Here is a 12,909-nt window from a genome sequence, read left to right as displayed (position 1 = left end):
CCAAAAGGGTGAACGTTAACCGATCTACAAGCTCGCAAATAAGTCGCATTGTTTGTGCAAAACCACCGTGCGATGAAGTATAAAATATGACGAGAGCCTCAACAACAACAACAACGGCCTCAGCCAGATGCTTTAACCCATTTTGGACTGAAAAAAGGCTTCTAAATCCTAAATGTTTCTATGTCAGTGGGTGCTCAACCTTTTTCATGTCAAGGACCCCCAGAATTATCTTTATTGGGCCACGGACCCCCATCTCAAAATATGTACCCCCCCCCCCCCAGAAGCAGATATTTTAGTTAAAAATGTTCGCTCTGAAATATATATTCAAAGATTTTCACAACTATAAAAAAATAGCAGACCTACAAGCTCGTAGCGCGCCACCGAGTGGTGCGCTACGAGCTTGTAGATCTGCTATTTTTCAATAGCTAAAGCATAGCATAATGCTAACACCAAAAAGGGGTTCCCGGCGCCCAAAATGGGTGTTAAACAGTGAATATATATAAATGTATAATTCTTACCGCGGCCACCTGGACCACTTGGAGCTGGATGTGCTGAGGCTGTGCCAGGCCGCCGCCGCCCGCCTGCGTCACCGGTATGTACTGGATCCTCTGGTAGTCTCCCTGGGCCGTGCGGTAGTCCGTGGTCAGCGTCTGAGACAGCTCCGTCATGGCCTGGGTCAGCAGGTCCGTGGTCTGTTGGCGGGGGGAAAGAATCACTTTACACTAGCCTGGAACTCACCTATGCTCTCTATGGCCGCTCCCGGCAGGATCCGCCGGGAGAAACTATGCGCAGCTGCGCGACATGAAACTAATTACTTAGAGCGACAGAGAGAGAGAGAGGAGCGACGTGTGTGTATGTCAATTTTACAAAGGTGCAGACGATCAGAAATCAGCAGAGAGTGAGCAATGTTTGCGCTACTCTATGCCGAATTGAAGTGGACTCGGACGCAGACTTTGTTTTCCTCCCTGGAAATAAAAACGTCTGGGTTTCCGAGGCTACTTTACACTGTCAATATATCCTATGAAACCTTTGTTTGTTGGAGTTACTGCTGCAAAAAAACTCCTTGGGCTGTATTTTGCGTGTCTTAAGTACCAGGTCTTATTACTTATAACTTAAGACCTGGAACGAGGCGTGGTCAATGATCTTTGGCCACTCAGAATAGCCAAATGGCATTGATCACGCCTCCAGGTTTTAAGTTTTAAGTAATAAGACCTGGTACTTAATGACACGCAAAATACAGATGTGTCTAGATGGAAACCTCCTCATATGCTTTCTGTTAAAAAAAAAAGGAAAATATTATTTCTGAATGTATTAGGAATTTAGGGTTGGAGATATCAATTGCGAGAGCTAATGGCGCAAAAATGTTTAATAAAAACTTAATAAAAAAGTGTTTCATATCCTATGAAACACAAACTCAAATGTCCCTGTGGAATGAATTCTCCCTGTGCTATACACAAAACAGCCTTATGTGCCTTAGTTATTATGTCATAAGGCCTGACCAATATCCTCCTTATCCGTGAAGTGAATTGGAGTGTGACAGAGGCAACTATTTGGCATGATAATGTACTGTACTGTACTGTACTGTACATGTCACACTGATAAGCACCAGGTGTGCGTGCAGGCCGGCACCAAATGAACCCCTATCTCTCATAACATGCAGTGGAAAAAGTGGTCACTGCACTCCTGTGTAAAAAACAGCAGGTTTGGGGATATGTTTCAATGTTTGTGAACAAATAATTGGTCTTGTTAAAAGGTTCTCTAGAGTAGATAGTATGTTCTAGTATTGTTGAAGGGTTCCCCTGAGTATATACAATATATTGTAGCGTTCTTACCACTACGGTCTCGGCCGTGGTTCCGTCCGCGTTGATGACAGCAGGTGTGCTGCTGATCACAGCTGTGCTGTTGGCCATCTGAGCAAACTCTGGGTGTTTCTTCCTGATGTGCTGGACCATCTTCGTCTGAGACGCAACACAACGTGAAGGGGAAACACACAGTCGGATGATTCAAGGAGGATGACGTTAAATAAGTGGTCCAGGTGTTATTTTGTGCAAAAGCGCATTATTGGCTATTTCCCCTGCCCCCACCATAAGCCCTCAATGGGGCGCTGGGTTTTAGGCTAATTCGCTTATTTCCATCGCTAATTTTTTTTTTTTTAAGAAATCCTCTCTTCATAACGTCAACAGTATGTGCAGCGTCACACTTACTCCATAGTAACGCCATTGCTGTGTTCCAGCCGTAAAGCGCGAAGTCTCGTCTATCGCGAGACTTTGCGAGCTCCATGCAAGTGGATGTTTAAGCAATATTACACGAGAGGGTGTGGGTTAACGTAATTATTGCCACGACAGGGATGCGGTCAGGAGTGAGACGAAGTCGAGTTCCACAAGTATCACTGAAGTGGCAATAATCACGTTAAACCACACCCTCAAGTGTAATATTGCAATTCAGAACAGTTACCCTTACAACTAAGAAAATCGCTGAAAGAATTTCTTTTTTTAATGACAGATGTAGTCACTACGACCACAAATGTCCCAAGAAACTAGCTAGCCTAGCCACCGAGTTTGCTAGCGCTCTGGGAAAACAGAGCAGCTGAATTCTTTGTTTTGATTAGGTGGTGAATGGTGCTGGTTTAACCCACGGCTAGAAAGCCGTTTCAACCAATCAGATTGCTTCCTCGAGACGACCTGTGGTAGAATAATGTTTCACTGAGACTGTCACATGCAGAACAGCGCAGAGCATATTATTGGTCAGACAATTACCACTGGCTAATTAAGAGCACCGCCTCTGAATACTGGACTACTCGCCCCGGTGCTTGCCCGTTTTTCCTCCCGGAATTTTCCCCAGTGAGGGGGATAACTTTGTAATATGCTATTGGCTGTTTGTATTCTTTTTGGAAAAATATAAAAAGATACTCCTGTGGAAAGGCTATATTAATTGACTTATATTGAACCTATAAACAATTTAGTATTATTTAGTATATGTAAGGTTTTGCCCCCTCAAATGGTACCTCGTCAGATAATCCCCACATATCCTACAACAACTTCTGTGAACAGACTTCACTGTAGTAGCTTTTCATAAATTATAATTGTACTTAGGCTGTTCTGCTGTCATGAAAGTTTATAGTTAGAGAAATTCAAAGTCCAGCCGTCTGCTGTCCAGCCTCTCCCACCCCTCACTGGGGAACATTCTGGGAGGAAAACAGAAACGGGGCGAGTAGTCTTGTTACCCCGCCTCTACACACTGTTCTTTGATGGCTTCCCTAGCCTGTGGCATTGATGAATCCGACGGTAACTGAGGTGGAAATAGGTCAACAATACAAACGACGCTAGTTTTGTGGATTCATTCATTTTGAATGAGTGGCCCCCCAGTGCCCCCCCCACCAAAGGACCGGAACTACTTAATATTCACCAAAACCAGACCAGAACTCCCACCACGGAAGTCAGGCAATCAATTAATACCTTTGCAACCACTATATTAATGGCAAGTATTTCCTACAGCTTTAACCCATTTTGGGGGCGGGAATCCCTTTTGGTGTTAGCATTATGTTATGCTTTAGCTATTGAAAAATAGCAGACCTACAAGCTCAAGCTCAAGCTCTACGAGCTTGTAGGTCTGCTATTTTTTGAAAAACCGAAGAACGACTGACGTAGAAACATGGCTTTTTCAAGAAAACAGTCAGGATGTAGAAGACATTTTTTAGAATCTGATCTCAGGTCAGAATGGGTTAACACCTGGGTGTGGTGGTGGAGTGGAGCTCACCTTGCTGCTGTACTGCTTGGCACAGTGCGGGCAGCAGACGGGCGCGCTGGCGATGGTGCCCGTGAGCTGGGTGTGCGTGCTCAGCATGGGGTCGGGTTCCCCGGGAGCCGCGGGGCGAAGCTTGCGGATGCTGGGCGGCAACTCTGCCCCCGGGTGGTTCTTGAGGATGTGGGCCTTCCTCTTGCTGGCACTCTTGTACACCTGGAATGGACATAACATGCGTTCATCATCATGTCCAGAGAAGATGTGGTGACGAGATGTACAGCCTCTGATGGTCTAATGTACTGTAAGTGGTTTCGTGGCCCCCTGGAGGGCTCGCCAAATCGGGCTGCATACTTAGTTTAGGGTTAGGTTTAGGTGTGCTGCCCCGTGGGAGGTTAGGGTTAGGGTGAGGGTTTGAGATGGGTTGTAGATGTAGGTCTAATGACTGGTCTAACCAATGACTATAGTCTAAACCAAAAACTGTCTAAACTAAGTACTGCACCCGGCCAAATCATTTGAAAGGCTTTTCTGAATATGCTCAAAAAGTAACGAAAATCGGAATTAGAATAAAACTAGAAATGAGCTGCCAACTTTGCACAGTGCGCAAGCAGAGCGCGCAGGTATTGCTACTAACTGATGTCTAAGACAACTGCTGTTTGTCCTCATCCTTTATTGACCTCATACCAAGCTTGAAACGTACCTTAGTTACGTCACCACGTCAACAGCCAATAAGGGACCACCATTGACAGACAGACAGACAGACAGACAGACAGACAGACCTTGTCACAGTACTGGCAGAAGTAGTCTCTGTTGGGTTTGATGATGGGCAGAGTGAGTTCAGGGACGTCATCTATACGCATGTCTGGATGACGCTTTGACAGATGATTCACCTGGAGAGAGAGATACTCTTCTTAGGTCAGCATTTCCATGAATTCTTCAAAATAATTTTACACTAGGCAGCACTGGTCGTGTGGTTAATGTTATATTAGAGCTGGGCGAAATGTTAGCAATGAATTTAAACCATTTTTGGTATGATTACCTAAGTGTAACTGCTCTGCTGAAACTGTACTATCACTTTGCGCAACATATTGTAGTTGCGACCGATGTTCACATTGACGCTGAATGATCACAAGATGAATAGTCACACTCACAACCTAAACTTCACCACACACACACACACACACACACACACACACACACACACACACACACACACACACACACACACACACACACACACACACACACACACACACACACACACACACACACAGGTATAAATATCATAGCCTTTAGGGAAATGATGGTCAGGAAAAGAATGACGTAGATTAGTACACTGGTATAACGTCATCAAGGGCTGGATTTTGAAGGTCCGTTTTACAATGGGGTAATACATAAATTGCCCTCGCTCTGCGCACAATCGTATTATGAAAGGCATATCGGCCCGTGTTGAACGCACACACATATGGCATACGGCGTTCCTGAATATTTTAGCATTGTGGGAGTGTCCATATGTTAATTATTTTCGCTTTGCGCAATTTGCTATTAAGCCCCTTGACCTAAAAACACTCAGCGCATAACGATTAGACGTGGGTCTGACCACCTCATAAATGCAAAAAGCACTGTTTGATTTTACACTTGAGCGGCTCTGAACTCTGCTGGAGTGTTGCCATGTCTGTTTATTATAAGCGGCTTCTTTTTCTGTAAAGTTGTTTGTATAAATATTGGTTGTACTAGTTGTGGTTGCTTTTCTTGTTTCTAAAGTTTCTAAAATTTTCCAAGATTACTTTTGAAAATAGCAGATCTACCAGCTCACAATGCATCACATTCATTCATTAAAACTATGTACTCTGACTGCAGGGGGATATATAATGATCATTATAACAATGTGCAAGAACATATTTAAAAAGAAGGAAGAACTTTATATTTGTGGACAATCAAAATATGTTTTTTTATTTTCATTAAAATTAATCTGGATATGGCACTCACTATCTGGAAAATAAAAACATGGCACTTCATTTAAAATATACAGACCCCTGTTATATGCGCTTCTTTTGGGATTATCTTTATAGACCTATTTACTTGTTTCTATGAGACATGGCAACAGCGCTCTTTTTAAAAACATCTCCATGATCCTTGGGAAGTTTGCTTTCATACGCTGTATCACACCCAATTCAAGTCTTCTTCAATAAAATGCTACGAGCGAAGACCATATACCATCGGGGCCTCAGGCCCAGCATTAAGCAGCACCCATTCAACTCATTCCTTCATCGTGACTTGAAATGAAATAAAATATAATAAACGTTATTTTACTGGTGTTTTTCAATAGAAACAAATTATTTTGAGGCATAAAGGTGACAGCATGCAGTGCAATAGGAATAATTAACCCAAATGTGACAAAGTCATGTCTTCTATGGTGCCAGCATGAAGAAATGTAATACCACGATCCCCAAAGTGCGCATTCCGTATGTGACATCAGCTGACTGGTAAAGAGAATAGTACGGACGTTGATTGGGTACGTCTCAAACACTCCTTAAACACTCCCATGACTAATTCAAGGCCGTTTTGCGCAATCCACGGGGTGTCGAAAGCAATAATTGCAATATGACATTCTACACGCCCCCAGCTCTAAAAACTGTAATATGATGTAATATTATTGGAACTGGATAATCGACCTGTAAATATCACAGCCTTTAGGGAACTGACGGTCAGGAAAATAATGACAGATGATAGATTGATAGATTAGCATGACTCTTATCTACATTGCTGAATAATTACTAACCACTTAAACCCTAAACTTGCTTGCCATGTTTTACTTTTTTGAAAAACATTTGAATTTGAATAGTTCAGCTAGCCGACCTACAAGCTCACAACGTGTCGATGTAGATTGGCTAGTTGAACTATTTTAAAAAGGGTTTTGCAAAATATTAAAAAACAAAAAAAAGGCAAAATAAGTTTAGGGATAACGGGGTAAGGATTGGCGCAAGATATAGCTCCACATAGTTCACTTATCAGGGTCCCCCAAATGTTCACCTATTGACAATCATTGGGAGAATAAAAAACAAAAAAACACATATACAAATATATACGGTATATATATATACACAATTTATGAGCATGTGATACTGACCAGCATCCCTCGCCTTCTGAAACCCATCATGCACACGCGGCATTTGAACATGAAGCTCTCAAAGTCCGTGGTGGGGACCTTCATCTTCAGGGTCTTGGAGCGGTGGACGCGGTCCGCCTTCTTGGCCTCCCGGTCGGGGTTGTGCATGCGCTGCATGTGTTCCCGCAGCTTGTCTTTCCTCTGAGAGGCCCGGGAAATATGCAAACAATCATAAACAGTGTTGTTTTTGGCAGCAAGTTTCTATTTTAGTTTTAGTCATAGTCTTTGGAATAGTGTTAATTTAGTTTTTGTCACATTTTTTGTCATCCGGAATGTTTTAGTGTTTAGTGTCTAGTTTCAGTCGACTAATTATCATGAGATTTTAGTCGACTAAATCTAAAGTTGATTTAGTCGACTAAAATGCATTTTGGCGGGCCTTGATGCTGTCGTAATGGCAGATTTTACATATGCTGAAAATAGCAGATCTACAAGCTGACAACACATCGCGCTGCGACGCGTTGTGAGCTTGTAGATCTGCTATTTTCAGCATGCAACCAAGTGTAAAATGACTTATACTGGATCTCTTGTCCACTAGTCCCTTCCTAACATTTTAGTCTAGTTTTTATTTGTTGACAAAATTGTCAGTATATTTAGTCTTAGTTTTAGTCATCATAGCTTAGTTTCCATTTAGTTTTCGTGAAAAAAGTCGACGAACATTTTTCGTCTTAGTTTTAGTCAACGAAAACAACACTGATCATAAGCATGCTAGTTGTCTAGAGCTTCATACAGTGAAGTAAAACTGTCCCACTCTATCCCTATTTTTAAATCCACTTTTTATTCCCAAGCTTTTACCCCAGAATGAGATATTTTTTATTTTTTTGTTTTACCGTTTGTTTTGTTTTTCTCCACCCTGTTGTATATTTGTATCTCTATAATATGTTTTTGACGATTTTGTGCACTTTTATTGTTTATGTTATGTAAAGCACTTTGGTCAACTGTTTTTAAATGTGCTCTATACATAAAGTTGGATTGGATTGAGTTGTTGCGCACAGTAAAAAAGAAAAAAAAAACACACATTTACTAGAAAGGAGAAGAAAAAACGTAACATATCACCCAAGAACTGCAGCCTGCGGTCATACAAGTTTCACAGTCTCCCATAACATTAAATTATTATCATATATAATAATACAGTATGCAGGTTCCTGGGGGTCCCCAAGAGAATGAGGAACCATTTTATTACACTAATATACTATATTAATATCATGTTATGGACCACTACATGTACTAAGGATGTACATTCAGATCCTAGGTTTCAAAAACCTTCTCTTATGGGGGTCCCTCTGGCACAAAATCTTTTCGAATGGGGGTACACGGCCTAACATGTACAGCAGGGTTCCCCAATAGGCGGCCCGTGGAGCGCCCCCTTGTGGCCCCTGGAAGATTTTTTTGTTGTTGGTATAAATGGCATTAAATGGGGGTCAGTAGCCTATGCATGTCAAACTGGGCATCCTTTTCAAATTAATTTTCAGGGCAAGACCTCGACCTCGCGCGTGTGGACTCGGCCCCCAGCCTGGTACCCTAGTCAAAATATGACCCTTGAGGAAAATGTATTGGGGAACCCTGGTGTACAGTATCAATTTGAGGGTCCCTGACATTCGAGAAGCACCGGTCTAAATGGCCCAAAGCTCTGCTAAACACCATCGTCAGTTTTCGGAGCGCGCCATAATACTTCCTTCCCGTGTGTTACCTTGAACTGTTTCCCACACGTGGAGCAGAGGAAGTCCTTGCGGTCCGAGTGTCGCAGCATGTGGAGACGCAGCTTGTCGGGCCGAGAGAAGGCCTTGTCGCAGTCGGGACACTGGAAGATCTTCTCGGAATGGAAGCAGCGTATGTGTTTCTTCACCTGGAGATGGAAACAATCCACTTCAATGGTTATAGTATAGTCAAGTCAGGTCTTACGCATCCATCCCCATAAACGGGCATGTTGGAACATTCACCGAAAATAGCAGATCTATAAGCTCACACAACGCATTGCAATGTGTTGTGTGTGAGCTTATAGATGGGTTATGTTTGGTAATGAGATTTGTGTGTGTGTGTACCCCATAGCGATGATTTGATTGGCCGAGGACTTAAAAAGTGAGGATAAAAAGTGTGATTTTTTGTATACTGCCTCCTATGCCCAGCTTTGAATGTTTGTGTAAACACAAACATTGAAGACAAAAGTGAGGTCGCAAATTGTGATTGGCCGGAATGAGATGATGTATGATGACATATGATGATAAGAGTGCCCCTCGCTTCACACAGGTGTGATTTTCTTTTAAACGTCTTCTTTGGCTAAAACTCATGATTTTGGCTCCCCCGGTTAATTGAAAGCCCTAAACGATGAATCAGTAAACTAAAGGTGATCTTCATCAGTGACCACCTGGATCATACATGGGCCACATGCCCCCACATGCCCCCACCTTCACTTAATGTGGCCCTCAGATTCATTTCAGAATACTGACATGTTATTGATTTAAGCCGTTTACAATTACAAACATGCAAACATGACCCGCTTTAGTTACTTACAGTCTAAATTAGTAGCTTGCTGAGTAGTTTTACAAATAATGTCTTTTTTATGTCCAATATATTTGTATTTAGTTAAAGGACCACTTCACCACTTTTCAACCTATCTTCATATAATAGGTCCTCACTAATAATCATGATAAAATGGCACAATTGTTCTACTCAGTCTGTGTCTCATAGGAGAGCTGTGGGCAGTTCAGAAACGGTCTTCCAGTGACATCATCATTATGCAGATCTTTTTTTAAACAAGATTTTTTTTACTAACATTTTTAGATTTTCATTATTGTGAGAACGAAGCTTTCCATTTTCGCATTGCAACTTTTCAGGACTAGAAAGCCTGCAGTTTCTATTAGCTTGTATTCCCCATCGATGATGTCACTGGAAGACGGTTTCTGAACTGCCCACAGCCCTCCTATGAGACACAGACAGAGTAGAAAAACATTGCGCCACTTTTTCATGATTATTAGTGAGGACCTATTATATGAAGTTAGGTTGAAAAGTGGTGAAGTGGTCCTTTAAAATGACTTTTCAGGATTTCAATTCAAATATAGCAAATATAGCCGATCTACAAGTTCAAAACGCGTCGCAGCGCATTTTGAACTTGTAGATCGGCTATTATTTGCTACGACATGCATGCAACGTGGCTCCCTCTGGAGGGAGTATGGAAACATAATGGCCCTCTCCGTCGTCAAAGTTGCACCACCCCTGACCTGGATGAAGTCGGTGAAGGCCTTCTTGCAGGAGGGGTTAATTGAAAGCCTAAACGATTAATCAGTAAAACAAAGGTGATCTTCATCATTGACCGCACCTGGATGAAGTCGCTGAAGGCCTTCTTGCAGGAGGGGCAGGTGAAGCAACCGTCCGGGCCGGCGTGCACGCCCACGTGCTCCCTGAGCAGCTCCAGCCGCTCGAAGGTGTCCAGGCAGAGGAGGCAGGCGTAGGAGCGGCTCTCCGTGTGCAGCGCCATCAGGTGGTCCTCCAGGGCGCCGTCGCTCGCGAAGCTCTTGCTGCAGAGGTGGCAGGAGAAGCCGCCGCCGTAGGCCTCGCGGCCGTGGCCGTGCACGCGGCCGTGCGCCTCCAGCTTGTCCTTGTCGCGGAAGGCCTTGCCGCAGTGCGGGCACTTGAAGGGCCGGAAGCTCTTGCGGATGAAGAGGTGCTGCAGCGCCGCATTCTGAGACGACGAGAGAGAGAGAGGAGACGGTTAGAACGAGGGGCTAACGATGGGGGTTTTGGGGGCAGATATTATAGAACAGGTGCTGGGAAATATGGGATTGTGGTGTGGGTGATTGACTGATACAAATGTCTTCTACATCCTGAAAAAGTTTTCTGAAAAAGCTATGTTTCTATGTCAGTCGCTCTTCGGTTTAAAACAAATAGCAGACCTACAAGCTCGTAACGCGCCACTCGGTGGCGCGCTATGAGCTTGTAGATCTGCTATTCTTCAATAGCTAAAGCATAACATGATGCTAACACCAAAAAGGGGTTCCCGCCCAGAATGGGTTAAGCGGTCACGTCCGGCCCGAATCCAATACTAATTGGACTAATTGGGTGTGATTGCCCACACCTGTTGATTCACACAGAATAAAGACACGGTCACACATAGGCCTGACTCACACCTTCACAACAGATTGATGTATAGCGGATGCGTGAGACTTATTGACTGATGCAAGCTCACAATGCATTTCCAATGGGAGTCACATGGTTTGACACAACATTTGTGTTGTATGAGGGGGTGGGGGGGGCAGTCGAAACACAGCCGAAAGCTGTACAACACAAATGTTGTGTCAAACCATGTGACTTCCATTGGAAATGCATTGGGAGCTTGCACCAGTAAACAAGTCTCATACATCTAGCATGCATCAATGTTGTATTCTAGATCGAAAGGTTTAACCCATTCTGGGCGGGAACCCATTTTGGTGTTAGCATCATGTCGTGCTTTAGCTATTGAAAAATAGCAGATCTACAAGCTCGTAGCGCGCCACTCAGTGGCGCGCTATGAGCTTGTAGGTCTGCTATTTTTGAAAAGTCAAAGAACGACTGACATTTTAGAATCTGATCTCAGGTCAGAATGGGTTAATCAGACCAGTGTGTGTCCAGTGGAAACCTCGTATGAATCTGATCTCAGGTCAGAATGGGGTGAGTCAGGCCATAGCGGCATCAGAAGCTACAGCTTCCCGTTTACTTCCATTTGATGGGAGGAGCTTCCCTTTGCGGCATGTATGACGTGTCCATGTGAGTCAATGTGAGTTCAATATTGATGAACGTTGACCAGGCTTCAACCAATAGGAAAGAAGTGAACTAAGACACCAGCAAATCAGCACTGGCCAAAGACAAAATGGGCAATTGAAGCGTTGGATTCCTTGGCATGTGTTGGCTATACTCCATTTCAGATATGCGTATATGAGACCGTATCCCAAAGTCATCCCCCACACCACAGGACCAAAATAAACATTTAGCCCATTCTGACCTGAGATCAGATTCATACAAGTTTTCCACTGGACACACACTGGTCTGATTAACCCATTCTGACCTGAGATCAGATTCTAAAAATGTCAGTCGTTCTTCGATTTTTCAAAAAATAGCAGACCTACAAGCTCGTATCGCGCCACTCGGTGGCGCGATATGAGCTTGTAGATCTGCTATTTTTCAATAGCTAAAGCATAACATGATGCTAACACCAAAATGGGTGCCCGGTCAGAATGGGTTAGGTAGTTATTGAACGAATGCTGATAATTGATATACCGTCACCTTCTATCTAAGCTACATTAATGACAGGATTTATGTTAATATCACACAAAATATTTGTCTTAGAATTGAATTGGCGATTTCGATTGCTATTTATGTTTCGTATAAAGAGGTTGAAGAATACACATGGTTTTAGCAAATGAGTTCCATTTGGCTACATTGAAAACAACTTTCTGTACCTCAATGTAGAATTGTTGTATAATAATAAACCATCATATTTATTGGAGGACTTGCTGTTAAATATTACCCAGCACGACATGGAAAACAAATAGACCCGGGTGCAACGTAGAGGAGTGGAGGAGCTAGTTAAAGTATCTAGGCCTGAGATCAGATTCTAAAAATGTCTTCTACATCCTGACAGTTTTCTGGAAAAGCTATGTTTCTATGTCAGTCGTTCTTCCGATTTTTCAAAAATAGCAGATCTACAAGCTCGTAGCGCGCCACTCGGTGGCGCGCTATGAGCTTGTAGATCTGCTATTTTTTTAATAGCTAAAGCATAGCATAATGCTAACACCAAAAGGGGCTCCCGCCCCAAAATGGGTTAAAGTATTTCCTAGATCCACAACCGGTGAAATGACCATAGCCGTCCTCTAGCGTCCCACCTACCTGTACATCCATCTGTCAGGGCAGCACACATTGAAGGAAGAGAGACAAAATCAAGAGAGATAGAGCCACTTCAAAAAGCACGTTCACCTACTATGGCTATATGATATTGACAAAAACCTTATCGCCCTTTTCCCCCTGAATCGTGA

At 43.2% G+C, this 12,909-nt stretch overlaps 1 protein-coding gene across 1 annotated transcript in view; it reads right to left on the bottom strand.

Annotated features, from left to right (window-relative positions):
- prdm10 (PR domain containing 10) overlaps positions 1-12,909 on the bottom strand; it is a 38,382-nt gene that overhangs the window by 6,385 nt on the left and 19,088 nt on the right. The window contains exons 13-19 of the mRNA XM_083773106.1: positions 10,221-10,583; positions 8,595-8,750; positions 6,869-7,048; positions 4,518-4,628; positions 3,757-3,957; positions 1,833-1,958; positions 519-692 (exon numbers count right to left, since the gene is read on the bottom strand). Of these exons, the coding sequence (XP_083629232.1) occupies positions 519-692; positions 1,833-1,958; positions 3,757-3,957; positions 4,518-4,628; positions 6,869-7,048; positions 8,595-8,750; positions 10,221-10,583 (1,311 nt within the window). The remainder of the gene's footprint in view (positions 1-518; positions 693-1,832; positions 1,959-3,756; positions 3,958-4,517; positions 4,629-6,868; positions 7,049-8,594; positions 8,751-10,220; positions 10,584-12,909) is intronic.

This window comes from Protomyctophum parallelum (genome assembly GCF_964188405.1).
Source record: "Protomyctophum parallelum genome assembly, chromosome: 9".
NCBI lineage: Eukaryota > Metazoa > Chordata > Actinopteri > Myctophiformes > Myctophidae > Protomyctophum > Protomyctophum parallelum.
The sequence above is the reverse complement of the archived record's forward strand: the minus strand, read 5'-3'. Positions and strand labels throughout refer to the sequence as shown.